The following is an 18217-nucleotide window of genomic DNA, read 5'->3' as shown; positions in this document are numbered from 1 at the left end:
CTGACGTAAAACCTGCATTCAGATGATCGAATGGTATTATATTCAGCTTTTAATTTATGGAAAAAGATTTAAAATTGGTTGAACAAAACGCAAGATATTTAAATTTTATTAAATTCCATATTTTAAAAAGTTGTAAAACTTGATATTGAGCTAAACGTCAAAAACTGATCTACTTAAAAATTTTTGAAACACGTTTTCGAAGTCAGTGCTAAATTATGCTTCAAAAACTTTGGTCGTTGACAGTAGTTCACGACTTTCGTTTTATTTTGTAAACTAGTGATTGGCAAAATCATAAAAATTTTCAGCTACTAGTACTTTTTCTAGAATTACCGGAAGCAAAAAAAAATCACCAGATCTGTTAAAAATCGTACCTCGACTGCTACATCCAATTCTTTGCTTTCTCAGGTTTGAAAGTGTCGCAAAACTCAACAAAATTTACAAAATCCCCAAAATAGCAGTTCAAAGCATTTTTTTCATGTCTGGAAAAGTGCGAATCATGATTCAGCTAGGTGTCCGAAATTTAACATGTACAAATCTCATTGTGTACTTTCGCTGATTGAGAATCATGTGAGCAACTGGCACCTGGACAGTAATTCGAACCTTCTACATACCCAACCACTGTCAACCAGATCAAGGCTGCATGACGCGGCTTATTCAAACGAGAAATATTCCTTACAATATTGTACATAGTTCGAAGGAGTGCACTCATTTGATTAGAGCCATTATTGGCCGTACCCCAACGGTATCAATCAGTTGCTTTCAGTATTTGCAAATTATTTAGTTCTTCCGTTGTTGTGCGCAGCATCCACGCCAGCAATCCACACGATAGTGCTAATCTAATTAGGTTTCGTAATAAACATACAAACACAATCATCATCGATTGTGTGATGTGAATTTCGCGCTGGCACTGGAAATGAGACAAGCAAATCTTGTGGTGCCCTGTCGTCGTCGTACAGCATCTTCGTCAGCGCTAGCGTGGTCGCCTTCATTGATGTGCGACGTAATTATCACATGGATGGAGCCGCGTTGTAACACTTCGTAATGAGCTGCCGGCATTTACTGACCGTAATGAGGAGGGCTTGTTTGGATCGATGAAGAAGTACATGGTATGTATTGTAAATGGTGTACATGGGAATAACCGATATGACACGAATCGAGGATTGACGTCGATCGGATGTTGCATGATCGAAGTTCTCTACCAGAAGTACTTTCATTTGCAAACCAGAATAGAAGGCGAATGATGAACCAAAAGCTTTATGAATTCTATGGTGAATCCAACATACAGACGATGATAAAATCTGACGGTTGTTCGGGCTTGTATGAAGTTGATCATCAATATTAACTTGAGGCTTAATAAGGGCGGGATTATGAAGAAGCCATTGATTCGTTTCAATTTTCACCTATATGGTATCGTATACTATGCGATTTACACAGTGTATTCTGTGCAACCTTGCCTTTAGCGTTTTCCTACCGATACCGATCTGGTTTTCTTGCTGCTGTTCTTTTTTGTGCTCTGATTGAAACGTGTTTAGTCTTGCCAAGTTTGGGAAGTGACTACGGGTAGGATAGATCAATCTTTTGCATAAAAGAATAGCAACGATCAATCTTTGCAGCCTTACGCAAAATTCTGTAGCCTAAGTGGTTTTAGTCTAAGAACCTTACTTTCATAGGGAGAATTTTTATCAAGGAAACCTTGTGAACCCGGCGTTTGCTATTTTCAGTAAAAACAAAATGACAAACTCGCGTGTCATGCCTCGAGGATGTGTGCTTGTCAACAACGCAATTGTCGCTACACTCGACTATGAACTATGCATCTGCTGTTATAATTAAAGTATCTGTTGGGAATATCAACTAGAAATACGTCTATTGCTAGGTTTAGTTACCGCATGATGAACTATCCCCTTTAGATTTCAAACATGTTATCGCATACTGCAATTCAAAAGGCCTTCCGCTAGTTGCCAATTGGCATGTATTAGACGAAAACTCTTTATTTGACCATCGATACATCCTTTTTGAACATTTAAATGTTACTACGCAAGCTTTGAGTTTTGAATCGATTGAGTGGGCAGCAAACAGCATTGCACTTGTCGAATCTCAAGGATTTTTTCTAAGATTTACCCGGGAAATCTACCAGGATTTCATCGACGATTCCTTTACAAACTTTGGGCGATTTTCAGCTTGACAGTCGCAATTGCAATCAAACGATCAGATATTTTCCTTTATTCGACGTTTCGATGATTATTACGATAATATCTGATCATTTGATTGCAATTGTGACTGCCGAGCCGAAAATCGTCCCAGGTTTTCAGATCCCTCAGTCGATAGCTACCTTCCTTTACAAGTTCACCAGGAAACTCTCTCAGCAATATCCAAGAAATTCATTCAGGAGTTACTCGGAAATCCCTTCCCGTGATTTTTTTCCAACAATTTCCCAATTTTATTTTTTCGTTTCCCGGGAGCAGTCCACGGAAATTCATTCAGATGATCCCAGTGAATTGTATCAGGAATTTCCTTCAAATTCCTTTAGAAGATTTATTTATGTCACTACATCTCCAGCAAATGCTGCACAGACTGATTCTTAAAAACTATCACAGGTCCTTAAGAGCTATTTTGAATGTAATCCTAAATACTCCGAAGTCATACACGTCAAAAACTTCATTGGCAGCAATCCTCAGAATCCTCAATTTCTTAACCGACGATACGATGCGTGGATGTTAATGTCGGCTAGCAATGATGAGCAGATGATCAGTAATCTCTTCATTTGTGGAAGAATCCCTACAGATTTTTTCTTTAAATTTATATAAGATTTCTTTCGAAATAACTCCATAGTTATTCCAAAAATTCCCACCAGTATTCATGCAAAACCCCTACAGGATTTCCTTAGAAATTTCCCCAGAATTTTCCAAAAACTTCCTCTGAGAGTTACACGAAACGTTCTCCCTAAGTTCCTCGAGAATTCCGCCAGAAGTTCATCGGGATTTCTTCCAGAAGTTCTTCAAGAATTGCTCCAGGAATTCCCCGGGTATTCCTCCTGGAGTTCCCCGGGAATTCCTCCAGGAATTATTCGGGAATTTCTGCAGAAGTTGCTAGAGTATTCCACCAGGAGTTCTCCGAAAATATCTCTAGGATTGTCACTGGAATTGCTCCAGGAGTTCCTCGGGAATTATTCCAGCCAAGGATGTTTTCGATCACCTGGCAATCGTTTGACTAATTTGTCCTTAACTCAGTTCAGAATCCTAATATTGAAATGTGGTGTTCGGCAAAGTTGTAAATTAGTGTTTTTCCTTCAATTATCACCAAGGACGCCATATTCTAACTCTAATATTTACCGCTTAAAAGCGTTAGTACCACCTACTCATACTAAACGATCGGATTTTTCGATCGTTTACTATGAGTAGGTGATACTAGCGCTCAAGCGCCGTATATATAAGAGTTAGAATATGGCGTCTTTGGTGATAATTGTAGGGAAAACATTAATCTACAACTTTGCCGAACACCACATTTCAATATTAGGCTTCTGAACTGAGTTATGGACAAATGAGTCAAACGATTGCCAGGTGATCGAAAACATCCCTGATTCCAGCAGTTCCTCAGGATTTCCTCCAGGAGTTCTTCGGAATTTGCTCCAGGAGCTTCTTGGGAATTGCTCCAGGAGTTACTCGGGAATTGCTCTGCGAGCTCCTCGGGAATTCCTGCAGGAGTTCCCCGGAAATATCTCTAGGAGTGTCTCTGGAATTGCTCCAGGAGATCCTCGGGAATCGTTCCAGTAGTTCTTTAGGAGTTGCTCCAGGAGTTCCCTGGGAATTGCTCCAGGAGTTCCTCGGGATTTGCTCCAGGAGTTCCTCGGGAATTCCTCCACGAATTCCTTCTGGATTTCCTCGAGACTGCTTCCGGGAGTTCCTCCAGGACTTCCCCGTGAAATGCTGTGGAAGTTCCCCAGAAATAATTCCAGGAGTTCCTCGGGAATAGATACAGGAGTTCTACGGAGGTTCTTCCAGGATTCCCTCGGAAATTCCTCTTAGAGATCCTCAAGAAGTTTTTCGGGAAATTCTCTTCGAGTTCCTCGGGAATTCTTCGTGGAGTTCTTCGAAAATTTCTCCAACATTTTCTCGGGAATTCCTCCTGGATTTCCCCGGGAATTTTGCTGGATTTCCTTAAGAATTCCTATTGGAGTTCCCCGGGAATTCTACCAGGAGTATCACGGGAATTGCTCCAGGAGTTCCGCGGGAATTACTCAAGGAGTTCCTCGGTAATGTCCAGGGGTTCCTCTGGAATTATTTCTCCAGGAGTTCCTCGGGAATTCTTCGTGGAGTTCTTCGGAGATTTCTCCAACATTTACTCGGGAATCCCTCCTGGATTTCCACGGGAATTTCTGCTGAATTTTCTAGGGAATTCCTACTGGAGTTCCTCGGGAATTCCTCCAGGAATATCTCGGGAAGTGCTTCAAGAGTTCCTCGGGTATTACTCCAGGAGTTCCTCGGTAATTCCTACAGGAGTTCTTTGGAAATATTTCCAGGGGTTCCTCTGGAATTTTTTCTCCGGGAGTTCCTCGGGAATTCCTCCAAGAGTTGCTTTGGTATTCCTCCAGGGTTTGCTCGAAAATTTCTCTACGAGTTCCTCGAGAATTCCTCCAGAAGTTTCCAGCTAATTCCTCCGTGAGTTCCTTGTGAATTCCTCCAAAAGATCCTCGAGAGGTTTTTTTTATTGAAAATGTGAATAAAATGAATAAATATGTGAATGAATGTGTTACTGCTGTGGCACATATGTCTTTTATGTCGTTATGAGCGGTAACTTCTAAGTCATTCATGAATGCCATGTGTTAAACTATTTATAACTAGTATTCGAGGGAAAAGTTTTGATAAAAATTTGAATGTTGACGAAATCGGATAGTAACATAAACGGAACCAACCTGTATTACAAACATGTTTTGAAAAATTACTTTTGTGCCGTTTTGCTACGGACTATATTCCCAAATCTTTGCGGGATATTACTGTAGAGTTTATTCCGAAAGTGGGTCTTTCGTCGTATGGAGATGCAAAGAGTTTCAGGCTTATCAGTTTGACCTCTTTTCTTCTGAAATACTTAGAATGCATTAACAATCATCACATCCGTGATATTCATTTGGCTAGCATGCCTCTTCATGTGAACTAATCAATCTGGTAAGTCAACTGTGACTTTTTTTTACACAAAGTTGTTTACGATATTAAAAAAACAATCACTCAAAAATAATCTTGTTTGGGTGTTTTCATAGATATCAGGGGTGCTTTCGACAACGTGTCTTTCGATACAATGTTGGAAGCCGCACGGAGTCATGGTATACCCCAAATGATTCAAAATAAGATTTACCAGATGCTCATCTCTTCTCGATATTACGTCAAGTAGCGATTAGGAAATTGAGTGTTTGTTGATGCCCCCAAGGGGGAGTCTTGTCCCCACTTTTATGGAATTTCGGGTCAGCCTTTGCGTCCCTTCGACCATTCCAAGCTTTCCTGGACACCTCATATTGAGTTCAGAATAAGGAAAGTTTATATTGCCTCCGAAAAATGCCGGCAAACCTTCAGCAAAACTTACACAACTGTTGTTTATGGATGTCTTGTATTGTTGCAAAATGGCGAAGTGAGAACAATCCAATAAAAATCAGGCCATCTCCAATGGATGTGCTTAATGGCGACGTCTGAAGCTTTCCCCTGAATTGGGACAAAGTTGTTCTTGCTTACAATTGTTTGAAATTTTTCATATACCTAGAACATTTTTCACGAGATTTCTTTCTCGAAAAAAGTGGACATCTAGTGATAAGGAGAGAAGAATTCCAGTCGGAGTTGTATGTTACTCTGATGGCTCCCTTTTAAGGACAGACTTGTTAGAATTCCAAAATGGCCGACTTTGGCACCTACTCACGATTTCGAGGGCACAAATCTCTTCGTAAACAAAACCAGCGCACCTGAGCTTCTTATTTCAAGTTTATTACAAATGAGCAGAATAATAAAATGCACTGTTGTTTGAAGCTTGCTTCCTGAGATTTGTGCGTCTGAAGTTCTGATGCACTGTTGAAGCGGGATTTCAAGACGTTTGTCCTTAAAAGGTCGAGCAAGTGCTGATGTCTACTCTCGTTAGCTAAGGCTACATCGGTCTTATTCACTTGGTAGACTCTGCACCGTTTTTCAGACTGAAATCTGTGCTCTTATATGTAGAGTGCAATCAGCATATCAGCAGCACGTAATGGGCAAAGTAATATACTTAAGAAAACCAGAAAACTAAACATATCGAAATATTGCGTCAGCATTTGATAGTTCGATAATAGTTATTTATGTAACGAGTTGCAAAAAGTTGATTTTTTCAGCACGAGTCGTACATTTATCCAACGAGGCTTTCCGAGTTGGATAAATACGAAGAGTGCTGAAAAAATCGAGTTTTGCAACGAGTCACATACAAAATGTTATGCAATGATTTTTTTATTATACAACTCATTTTAGTTACATAATATTCAATTCATAATGCAACCCAAATGAGTTGCATTATGAACATTATGCAACTATGTTTCATTATGCAACTCATTTCAGACTCTAGTTTAATTTAAAAACACTTCACTAATACTTCACTTTTGCAAAGTAATAGTAAACTCATTTCAGTTGCATAATGAATCAGTTCGGAAAAAATGGCCATTATGATACCAACATGAGTTATATAAAAATAAATTATGATACTGAGTTGCATAAAAGCATATTCTTATAGAGTTTTAAATACTTCTCCATACAAAGTTTGAATTTCCTGCATCCATTACACAATCAAACATTCCAGAGCCGTGCAAAATCTCCCATATTACCGCTAGGAGCAGAAGGTCGAATAAACAAAGAGTAAAAAAACACTCACACAAACTAACATTATCGCGATCGTTAACCCCACTACATTGCTTTGCCCGGTAGAAACACAGACGGCTCATCAATAATCTGAAACGAGAAGCAATCGACTGCTAGTCGACTCCCTCATAACCGGTAAATCGATAATTACCGATTAGCCCAAGTACCTTCTCGTACGAGTAGCGAGAGAGCACCTCTTAGCATACAGTCAGTGATCGTAACGATCACTTACTTAAGCACCTCGCGACCACCTTCGAGTTCACATCGACTGACTGGCTATAGGTAATAGGAATCGATCGATCGATCGCCACGTGAAGAGATACCGGCCTGATACGAGTCAAGGTCAGTTGACCCTCCTTATGCGTTGCGAGGCGGCGGTGCGACGAGATTCAACAACAACAACAAGAGAGAGACCATCATCAGAGAAAGAGCAAACGCAACGCGATTATCCGGTTCTACGCAAACAGAACGGCGATCATCGAAAAACCGACAACGATGACGATAAATGATAATACCACTAACATTTATGAACCGACGACAACAACAAACAGCGCTCGCCAGCCAGCCAAAGCAGTTTGAGCAATAATTCTTTATGGGGGAGCCATACTTATAGAAGACGGAGAGACAGACGCGGAAGTTCTTCGACACGAAATTATTTATGCCTGATTGGAACTGGTTTCGCATGCCCATATGGGAACTGCGGTATACAGAGAGAGACTAAAATGCGGCTGTAGAACGTGCGGCGGAGCTGATCGGCCAATCGGCAAATGATGGGAAAAATATTTCACGAGGAAGGGCTGAACGACCCGTCCGGACCGGACTCGGGACTGGACTGGGCCGCGGCGAGCCATGTGTGAATTGATGTGAACCGTTATGTAGGCTGCGAATTGAATTTAAAGTGACGTGTGTTACAATGAGTTGTTCCCGAATGGTACGCGATGAATAATTTAAAATTTGCAAGAAAAAGTACGACAGAGCCCAACTTTAAGATATTTATTCCTCTTGGCGAAACGCTTTGGAACAAAGCCTGTTTCTCAGCTTAGTATTCTCTGAGCACTTCCACAGTTATTTACGGAGAGCTTTTTCTACGAATTCGGGAATTCAAAGGTACATCATCAGCGGAAGTAGTAGGCTCACGGGCACCAGCAGAAGCTGCGGTCCAAAAAGATTCACCCACGCACCAAATGCGCCATGTACAAAACGCTAACACAGAGAACAGATATCCAGGCTAGAACAAATTTCATTCAGAAAGTTGTGTAAGGATTTGAATCTTCACTTGAGTAAGGTTGCAAACCAATACACGATGACAACACTAACGCCGCCAAACACCATATTGCCACAGTCAGTGGTGAATTGAAACATTTCAAGTGGTGAATTAAATTAGTATGAGAAATTAACCGATTGCAGCGCCACGCTATTGCCACTTGTGTTGCCGATTTCAAATGGTCGTTAAATTCCTTACACAGTTTCGGAACTGGACTTGGATGTCTGTTCTCTGTGACGCTAATAAGACCGGTGGTCCTCTACGGTCACGAGACATGGACGATGCTCGAGGAGGACCTGCAAGCACTCGGAGTTTTTGATCGACGCTTGCCAAGGACGATCTTCGGCGGCGTGCAGGAGAACGGTGTGTGGCGGAGAAGGATGTACCACGAGCTCGCTGCACTTTACGGCGAACCCAGCATCCAGAAGGTGGCCAAAGCCGGAAGGATACGGTGGGCAGGGCATGTTACAAGAATGCCGGACAACAACCCTGCAAAGCTGGTGTTTGCAACTGATCCGGTTGGCACAAGAAGGCGTGGAGCGCAGAGAGCCCGATGGGCGGACCAGGTGGAGCGTGACCTGAAGAGCATTGAGCGCGACCGAGGATGGAGAGCGGAAGCCACAAACCGAGTATTGTGGCGTACTATTGTTGATTATGTCTTGTCTTAATGATGTTGAACAAATAAATGTATATTTTTCTACCAATAACCATTATGCATTTGTACATCAACATTACTAAGATTCTCGACAGCTATGTACAAGTGGTTGAGTGCTCTTGCAAAACGATTGCGAAACGAAATTTGTGGTATAAAAACTCGCGATGGTCCAAGGGTGGATGGTGGGATACTACTAACATGGTACTAGAAGACCCCACCCCATCTTCTGCCCAATGACGATAACACAGCTGATCCAGCAAAGTACAGACCAATAACGTGTCTTTCAAGTCTGTACAAGGTGCTGTCGTCGGTAATAGTGAGGAGGATACAAGACCACTGCGATGTCAACAACGTGATGACTGAAGAACAAAAAGGGTGTCGCAAAACCTTGAAAGGCTGCAAAAATCAGGTTATCATGGATGTAGTCATTTTGGCTCGTGCCATCGAAATGCAGAGGAACCTTTTACCTTTTAGAGCATGGCGTACGACTTAGTACCACACTCGTACCTTCTGAAGGTACTGCAGTTGTACCACGTAGACAGGAACGTCATCAGGCTACCACAGCACACTGTGGAGCACCTATCTACAACTTACATACCAAGGGAACAGCTGCATTGCGGTACAGAACTCTCAACATGAGGAGAGGTATATTCCAAGGCGATTCTATCTCAAACCTGGGGGTGGAAGCTCAGGTAAAATATTATCTCCTGGGCGCCCATTAAAAACACCACCCCCGGCGAAGACTGGCGCTCGAGCCTAGCTATTTAGCACTGTAGTTGGAGGAAATGCCAATGCAGAACCCGTAGCTTCCGGGAAGGTAAGCCCAGCTCCCTGGGTTAGTGGGTTGGTGTCAGGCCCTGCGAGCCAGCCGTAAAAAAGACTAGCACCGGAAAATCAACAAGAGAAGAATGCGAACCGATACCAATGGCGACGACCACAGCGACGAAAAGGGACTTGCGATTGGAAGCTCGGTACGTGGAACTGCAGATCTCTCAACTTCATCGGGAGCACCCGCATACTCGCCGATATACTGAAGGACCGCGGGTTCGGAATCGTTGCGCTGCAGGAGGTGTGTTGGACAGGATCTATGGTGCGAACGTTTAGAGGTAATCATACCATCTACCAGAGTTGCGGCAACACACGTGAGCTGGGAACAGCTTTTATAGTGATGGGCGACATGCAGAGGCGCGTGATCGGTTGGTGGCCGATCGACGAAAGAATGTGCAGGTTGAGAATCAAGGGCCGATTCTTCAACATTAGCATAATAAACGTGCACAGCCCTCACTCCGGAAGCACTGATGATGACAAAGACGCATTTTACGCGCAGCTCGAACGCGAGTACGACCGCTGCCCAAACCACGACGTCAAGATCACCATAGGGGATCTAAACGCTCAGGTAGTCCAGGAGGAGGAATTCAGACCGACGATTGGAAAGTTCAGCGCCCACCAGCTGACGAACGAAAATGGCCTACGCCTCATCGATTTCGCCGCCTCCAAGAACACGGCCATTCGTAGCACCTTCTTCCAGCACAGCCTCCCTTATCGTTACACCTGGAGATCACCACAACAAACGGAATCGCAAATCGACCACGTTCTGATTGATGGACGGCACTTCTCCGACATTATCGACGTCAGGACCTATCGTGGCGCTAATATCGACTCCGATCACTACCTGGTGATGGTTAAACTGCGCCCAAAACTCTCCGTTATTAACAACGTACATTACCGGCGGCCGCCCCGGTACGATCTAGAGCGACTGAAGCAACCGAATGTCGCCACCGCATACGCGCAGAATCTCGAGGCAGCGTTGCCGGACGAGGGTGTGCTCGATGTGGCCCCTCTAGAGGACTGCTGGAGTACAATCAAAGCAGTCGTCAACAACGCAGCTGAGAGCACTATCGGGTACGTAGAACGGAGTCGACGAAACGATTGGTTCGACGAGGAGTGCAGAGCGGTTCTGGAGGAGAAGGATGCAGCGCGGGCGGTAATCCTGCAGCATGGAACCCGACAGAATGTGGAGCGATACAGACAGAAGCGGAAGCAGCAGACCCGTCTCTTCCGGGAGAAAAAGCGCCGCCTGGAAGAAGCGGAGTGCGAGGAAATGGAACTGCTGTGCCGTTCACAGGAAACACGCAAGTTCTACCAGAAGCTCAACGCATCCCGCAAAGGCTACGTGCCGCAAGCCGAAATCTGCAGGGATAAGGACGGGAGCCTCCTGACGGACAAACGTGAGGTGATCGAAAGGTGGAAGCAGCACTTCGACGAGCACCTGAATGGCGAAGAGAATGTAGGCACGGAGGACCAAGGCAGCGGAGGAAATGACTATGTTGGTGCAGCAGAGGACGGGAACGAACCAACTCCCACGCTGAGGTAAGTTAAGGATGCCATCCACCAGCTCAAAAACAGCAAAGCGGCTGTAAGGACGGTATCGCAGCGGAACTCATCAAGATGGGCTCGGAAAAGTTGGCCACCTGTCTGCACCAGTTAGTTGTCAAGATCTGGGAAACCGAACAGCTACCGGAGGAGTGGAAGGAAGGGATAATCTGTCCCATCCACAAGAAAGGCGACAAGTTAATGTGTGAGAACTTTCGAGCGATCACCATTTTGAATGCCGCCTACAAAGTGCTATCCCAGATCATCTTCCGTCGTCTTTCACCTAAAGTAAATGAGTTCGTGGGAAGTTACCAAGCCGGTTTCATCGACGGCCGGTCGACAACGGACCAGATCTTCACCGTACGGCAAATCCTCCAGAAATGCCGTGAATACCAGGTCCCAACGCATCACCTGTTCATCGACTTCAAAGCGGCATACGACAGTATCGACCGCACAGAGCTATGGAAAATTATGGACGAGAACAGCTTTCCCGGGAAGCTGACTAGACTGATAAGAGCAACGATGGACGGTGTGCAGAACAGCGTAAGGATTTCGGGTGAGCTATCCAGTTCATTTGAATCTCGACGGGGACTACGACAAGGTGATGGACTTTCCTGCCTACTATTCAACATCGCCCTGGAAGGTGTTATGCGACGAGCCGGGCTCAACAGCCGGGGTACGATCTTCACGAAATCCAGCCAATTTGTATGTTTTGCGGATGACATGGATATTATTGCTAGGACATTTGGAACGGTGGCAGAACAGTACACCCGCCTGAAACGTGAAGCAGCAAAGGTCGGACTGGTGGTGAATGCGGCTAAGACAAAGTACATGCTGGTAGGTGGGACTGAGCGAGAAGTAGCCTAGGGGCTGTCCATTAATTACGTAAGGGAAATTTTACGATTTTTCGACACCAACACCCCCCCCCCCCCTTGTAAGATTTTTTGTATGAGAACCCAAATATTTTTGTATGGCGCGTAAGATTTCTCAAACCCCCCCTCCCCCCATAAACCCTTACGTAATTAGTGGACAGCCCCCTAGGAGTACCAAGGGTCAACTGACACTCTAGGGCACTTGGGGAAATGCTACGGTCAATTGAATGGAAAACTTCCTTTTCCCATAGTAATTCCCATAAAAAAAATTTGAAGGGCTTGTGCACTCCCATTTTTTCAACCATATCAGCTCATTTTTTGGGAGAAGGCATAGAATCTGGTTTCGAATCAAAAAGAGCAGTGTGGAGCAAAAACGAGATCGTAGTAAACTGCGCGCGCGGACGGGTGTATTTTTGATGCGCTGTCACGGTTTTCGTTGTCTATGCCATTCGGTTTGGCCGATGAAATTGCAAATAAATCCGCGAGTGAAACTGAGGGAAATTAGTAATGTGTTCTTTTATTCGGAAGACGGTTTCGATATAGCAGACTTCCAAAACCGGGTATAATCCGCTTCGTGGTGGCTGTGTGGTTGTGTTATTGAAATGTTTTTCGTGTTTGCCTTTCTTGTATACTCCGTGATAAATATAAAGGATGGCGGCATTGTGGCACGCAAATATAACTTGTTTAAAAAGGACTCAATAGTTGGCGGAATATTGAGGGAATCCGTGGAAGTGTAGTGTCAGGAATATGGTAGTGGTGCTTTGCTTATGCAGCGGAAATAGTAAAAGTTTACGTAGGACATTTTGATGGTAGTTTGACGAATGGATGCCACCGCACCAGAAGCGATTGACAGTTGTCCCAAAAGTTTCCGGCTTGCTGTGATATAATTCTTTATGGTCTCTCTCTCTTCTTGGCGTAACGTCCTCACTGGGACAAAGCCTGCTTCTCAGCTTAGTGTTCAATGAGCACTTCCACAGTTTTTAACTGAGAGCTTCCTCTGCCAATGACCATTTTGCATGTGTATATCGTGTGGCAGGCACGAAGATACTCTATGCCCAAGGAAGTCAAGGAAATTTCCTTTACGAAAAGATCCTGGACCGACCGGGAATCGAACCCGTCACCCTCAGCATGGTCATGCTGAATACCCGTGCGTTTACCGCCTCGGCTATATGGGCCCTAATTCTTTATGGTGAAAAGGGTTAATTAGTGACGGTGCTGAATCATGAAGCAGTAGACGAATGATATTGCACATCACTGAAAACAACTGACATCAACTCACTATCAAATGGACATAAGGATGAATTTGGTGAGATCGTATCGTGTTATATATTTTGAAAGATACTTTATGCAAATGTTTCACTGAATATCGTTTCGTTGCATTATTTAATGGGGTTCAATTTTAGTTTAGTTTCGTTTCAAAGGGCGAGTAATGGCGCTTAAACCTAGGCTTACATTAGCCAGGACACGAGGGGGAAATACCTGTGTCCCTTCCTAGGAGAACTCATGGAGTGTACATTAACCCTCTTAGCCAAGTCACTCCCAACGAATAACAAATATATCCCAAACTATGTATGCCGAACGATTGGTACGAGATGACCCCGTTCTATGGCTTTAATAGAAACAACAACGCTGCACAGTAGGCCTGGCCGCTTTAATGCTTGAAATACATCTTTGATGTGCTCCAAGCATTATTAATGACAAGAAAAATGATAGAATTAGTCGATTCTTTCATTTTCCAGGATTCTTTCAATGAATGACTGTATATGTGTAGACTAGACTAGACTAGATTAAAAAGAGCTGTTTAGAGTAAAAATGATTTTTTGATCCACGCTACATTCATGCCAGAAATGGAACGTGATGGAGGCGCATGGTAGTTAATGGATTGATGCCATATAATCAATAATAAATTCTCTGTGCTCCAATAAGGCGTTTACCTCACCCCTTCTTCAGATATTCCAGTTATACTTGGATTAAAATAATTCAATTTTTACATCTAGTTGGCTTGCATCTGAAGAAAACTTCTCATGCTTAATGAAATAGCGTGAGGGTGTCTTAAAAAGTGCGTACTACCACTAGTACTACCACAACAAATCTCCCAAAGTGGTATATAAAAGCAAGTTTTGATGAATCACCATTCAGGAATTTGAATGTGTAATGTGCATGACAGCAAATTTCCTTGTTCTGACAATTAGTTTTGGTAAATACTTACTCTATCGAAATTCGGAATTTTTGTCACTTATATAGCATGATTGTGTCTATCAATACTCTTTATAGTATGCAACACATCTGCATACGTCATACCGTCCTAATCACATTTTCTAATTCCAAACAGTTGTCGAATGTACCTTTGTTAAATCCACTTAAGTGCAAGAAGAATTTTCAAGGAAGTAAAAGCGATCATTTAATTAGCTCCAGCAACAGTTGAACTTCGTCAAGTAAATAAAATATCATGTAATATAATAAAATTACCACGTAAATTTGTTTTATATTGTGAAATAGGAGTCATGCTAGATTACATGATAAACAATGAAAATGTACTTGTTAGATCGTATAAACTTCTATGAAAAGGCAAGTCACAGAAATGTATGTACTTGCTTCTTTTGAATCATATTATTTCATGTTATAACTTGGTAATAGTGATAGTCCTAGGTTTTGTTGCTGCCAAGAATGATCTCCATATAAAGAAAAGTTTACTATTCGTTACATACTATAAACCGCAAGGGTTTCGATTAAAGTCAAAATGTTCTTATCTTTTTTTATTTTTGTTAAGAAATCCGATGTTGACATGCAGAGGGGCATGTATGCCCGGAACACAGACAAAACAAATTTAAGATATTTGAAGCGTTTTTTACTAGGATCTTGAGAAAAGTCATCTCTATTTAATGTTATTCCGCTTTTTGTTCCTTATAATTTTTAATCCCAATAATCAGACCTGATGATAAATATCGGAAATAAATTAAAAACAATGTTTGTGTTGCTCTCAGCTTTCATAAAACAAACATACATAGTTATAGATACTTCTGTGATAGCCGTCAGTTGAATAATTAAACCTCTGGCGATATGCATAATCCCGAAGAGAAAGTACAATCCCAGACTAAAGGCATGTTCCCACTAATTAGATTAACTTTGATCACAAGCCACCGCCGACATCTCCCCTTAGGCCGATAAGCATTCCGGCAAATAATCACAGCTTCATAACAAAAGATATATCGACAGCCAGCAGCGTTCGTAAATAGGAAAACCAAACATCACACAAACATCCAGCAACCTACTTACCACTGCGTTGCCACTGTCGAAACTTGTGGTACAGGAAGCAGGAACACATGCAAAATATCGACGACAGAATCATCAGCGTGAGCACGATGCCCACCCATACATCGCCGATGAAGCGCTCATAGGTGGGATCCAGCAGCTGTTCGCTTCCGTCTGCAGTGAACCCAACCGCTCCGGGTCGACCTGCGAAGCTCTGCAAACTGCTCAACAGGTTGAAATCGCTGGCATTGTATTCACTCGTCAGCAGCGGCTCACTGACCCCCAGCCCGAGAGAACCCATGGCCACGGCCCTGGCCGTTTCCTGCTGGTGCAGATCTGACCAGAACGAGGAGTAGTTCTTCCCGCGGATGAGTTTGGCAATATCCAGGGGATTGGGTATCGCGAACTCAATTTTCGAATCTAGACTGTCTATCATTTTCGGTTTTCTTCGCTTTCCACAAATCTATTCAAGCTTTCACTTGCTATTTCACTAGACTGGATTGACACCCAACAGTAGCAGGTATTATCACTTCCCACGGACACTCCGAAGATATTCGTCTTATCGCCGGAATCAGTGCAACCTTACCCGCCCAATCAATTCCGGCCAACACGATGCAATCTGATCACAATTGGATATCACGGATTTGTCGAATTCCACCGGATGCGAGATTTCGCTTCCCTGTGTTTATTTCTATACGGTGAGATTGACTCGGACTTCACGATTTCACGTTCTTCTGGAAGAGCGTTCGGTAAAATACCGCCTTCTCAACACGACATGTGCGCAAGTACTGCGGCAGCTGATGGCGCGCGCTCGCTGGATTCGTCGTTCGCCGCCGGTGCTCTCCTCGGAGACGGCGACTGCGAGATGCTCTGTTTTTTTTTTTCTGTGATGATGACGATTGTTGCAATCCGTCGCCGTCGTCGTTATTGTCGCATTTTGGTCGTGATACGAAGAACGGGATCCCATGGCTATCTGTTGATATACAGAGAGGATGGTTTAAAATGCACTGACCTTATTTGTGCATCTTTCTCTCTGATTCCCAAATTCTAAGCATCATAACATTCTTCAGCTATTAATTTAGAACCCCAGAATATGCGTATTGTACAATTTTCCCCTCGCATGTTCGCGAGATTCTCCCCAATCGGGTGGTGGTGGATTCCACCACGTGGAGAGAGTGTTTTGGATGTCGCAGTCCATCCCGGCGACGTGACCTAGGTGGCGTCTACGAAAGCGATGGCGAATGATGCTTTTTATAAAATTGATAAGCGGAACGATTGCGGAAATGTTAGTTTTTATTTTGGCTACTAACTATGAGACGGGATTCCACCTGTTGACTGTGACGACGACAGAGACGTAATAACGCGGTTAATAGAACAACGAATTGGATGAAGGTTTCTGGCGAACAAATCACTTCTTTCGAATAACGTTTTAACCAAAGGTTAGTGAGAGTTTTTTTTGAATTTGGGAGAGCACCAACAATCGATGCATTCACTAAACCCAGTGAATTTGTTTGCTTCATGACTATAAATTTCAGTCAGTAACGACAAAGAAATGTTCCTCCACTAGTATGACCATATTGCCCCGTAGAGACTAGTCTCGGTAAATTCTTGTATTTTATTATAATTTCAGTTTCGACGTGTTTACAAAATGCTCAGTAATAGTGGAAGTATCAATTGGAGATGGGTTAGGTGATCTAGTGGCTACCGCTTCTGATTCGTATGCAGAAGGTCATGGGTTCAATCCCTGGCCCGTCCCTTTCATCCTACTTTGTATCTTTCTACCAATCTTCTCTCTTTCTCTCTTCTCTACATATACAACTCATGTATATTCATATGTTCATAGCCATCGCTAGAACCAGAATCGAATTGCAAATATTCGTTTCCCTTCCTTCCAACTTCCACAGCACAGTGTATATAACGCCTACAAGTTATGCAACCAAAGCGAATTGTGCCGCTTGTCCTTCATATATACATATATACATATATACATATATACATATATACATATATACATATATACATATATACATATATACATATATACATATATACATATATACATATATACATATATACATATATACATATATACATATATACATATATACATATATACATATATACATATATACATATATACATATATACATATATACATATATACTATAGTAATCACCAAACACAGGCCCGGATTAAGGATTGTGGGGGTCCGGGGCCGGAGCGGATGTGGAGGCCCCATAGAGGTACAAATGCGATGAACAAAAAAAATTGTTTCTTTGTTTTTGAACAGTACTTGATCAAAAAAAGTAAAATAAAGGTAATGTTTAACAAGCAAAACGGTTTTTGTGGGGAATCTCAGTGCAATTGGTACCAGCACAGATCAGTCACGGAGGAGCAACCATTGACATAAATAGTCAGATTTAATCGTTAATCGTTGAGTAATAGTGGAAGTATCAATTGAAATGCAATATTTATCTGAACAGTAGGGGGTTATCTGTTAAAATCATATTTTGAAACTGTAAATCTTATAACATTTTTGTGTTGGTAGCAAAAATTTACCTTTTCTAGAATATTTGAGGGGGTTAGAAGCAAAGGAGTGTAAGTGATAAAAACCCACTTTCGAGTAAATGAGGTTTAAAGTTTTTCACCAATTTTTCATCCCATACAAAATGTATAGAGTTTCAAAATCGACCCAATTTTCTACGATTTGCTGTATTTTTTCTAATCATCATAAAATTAATCTTAAAAAAGTTCCTGAAAGCTCGAAATCTGAATTTTTTTATATGATCAGCTCAAAATCGACAAAATGGTCACTTACACCCCTTTGATTCTGAGCCCCTCATTTGCATTTCAGAATCGAATTTTGGTACGGTGAGACATGATTGATGCATTCTATAAAGTTTGCCCCCCTAAAGTTTTGACATAATAAAACTTGATAATAAGG

General features: G+C 42.5%; 1 protein-coding gene across 1 annotated transcript in view; it reads right to left on the bottom strand.

The window, feature by feature from the left end:
* LOC109621475 (protein commissureless 2 homolog) overlaps window positions 1–16149 on the bottom strand; it is a 96649-nt gene extending 80500 nt beyond the window's left edge. The window contains exon 1 of the mRNA XM_020075504.3: window positions 15298–16149. Coding sequence (XP_019931063.2) covers window positions 15298–15709 — 412 coding nt within the window. The 5' untranslated portion in view covers window positions 15710–16149. The remainder of the gene's footprint in view (window positions 1–15297) is intronic.
* Between the last annotated feature and the right edge of the window lie 2068 nt (window positions 16150–18217).

The sequence above is a fragment of the Aedes albopictus genome, chromosome 3 (assembly GCF_035046485.1).
Source record: "Aedes albopictus strain Foshan chromosome 3, AalbF5, whole genome shotgun sequence".
NCBI classification, from domain to species: domain Eukaryota; kingdom Metazoa; phylum Arthropoda; class Insecta; order Diptera; family Culicidae; genus Aedes; species Aedes albopictus.
This window is presented reverse-complemented; position numbering and strand designations above follow the sequence as displayed.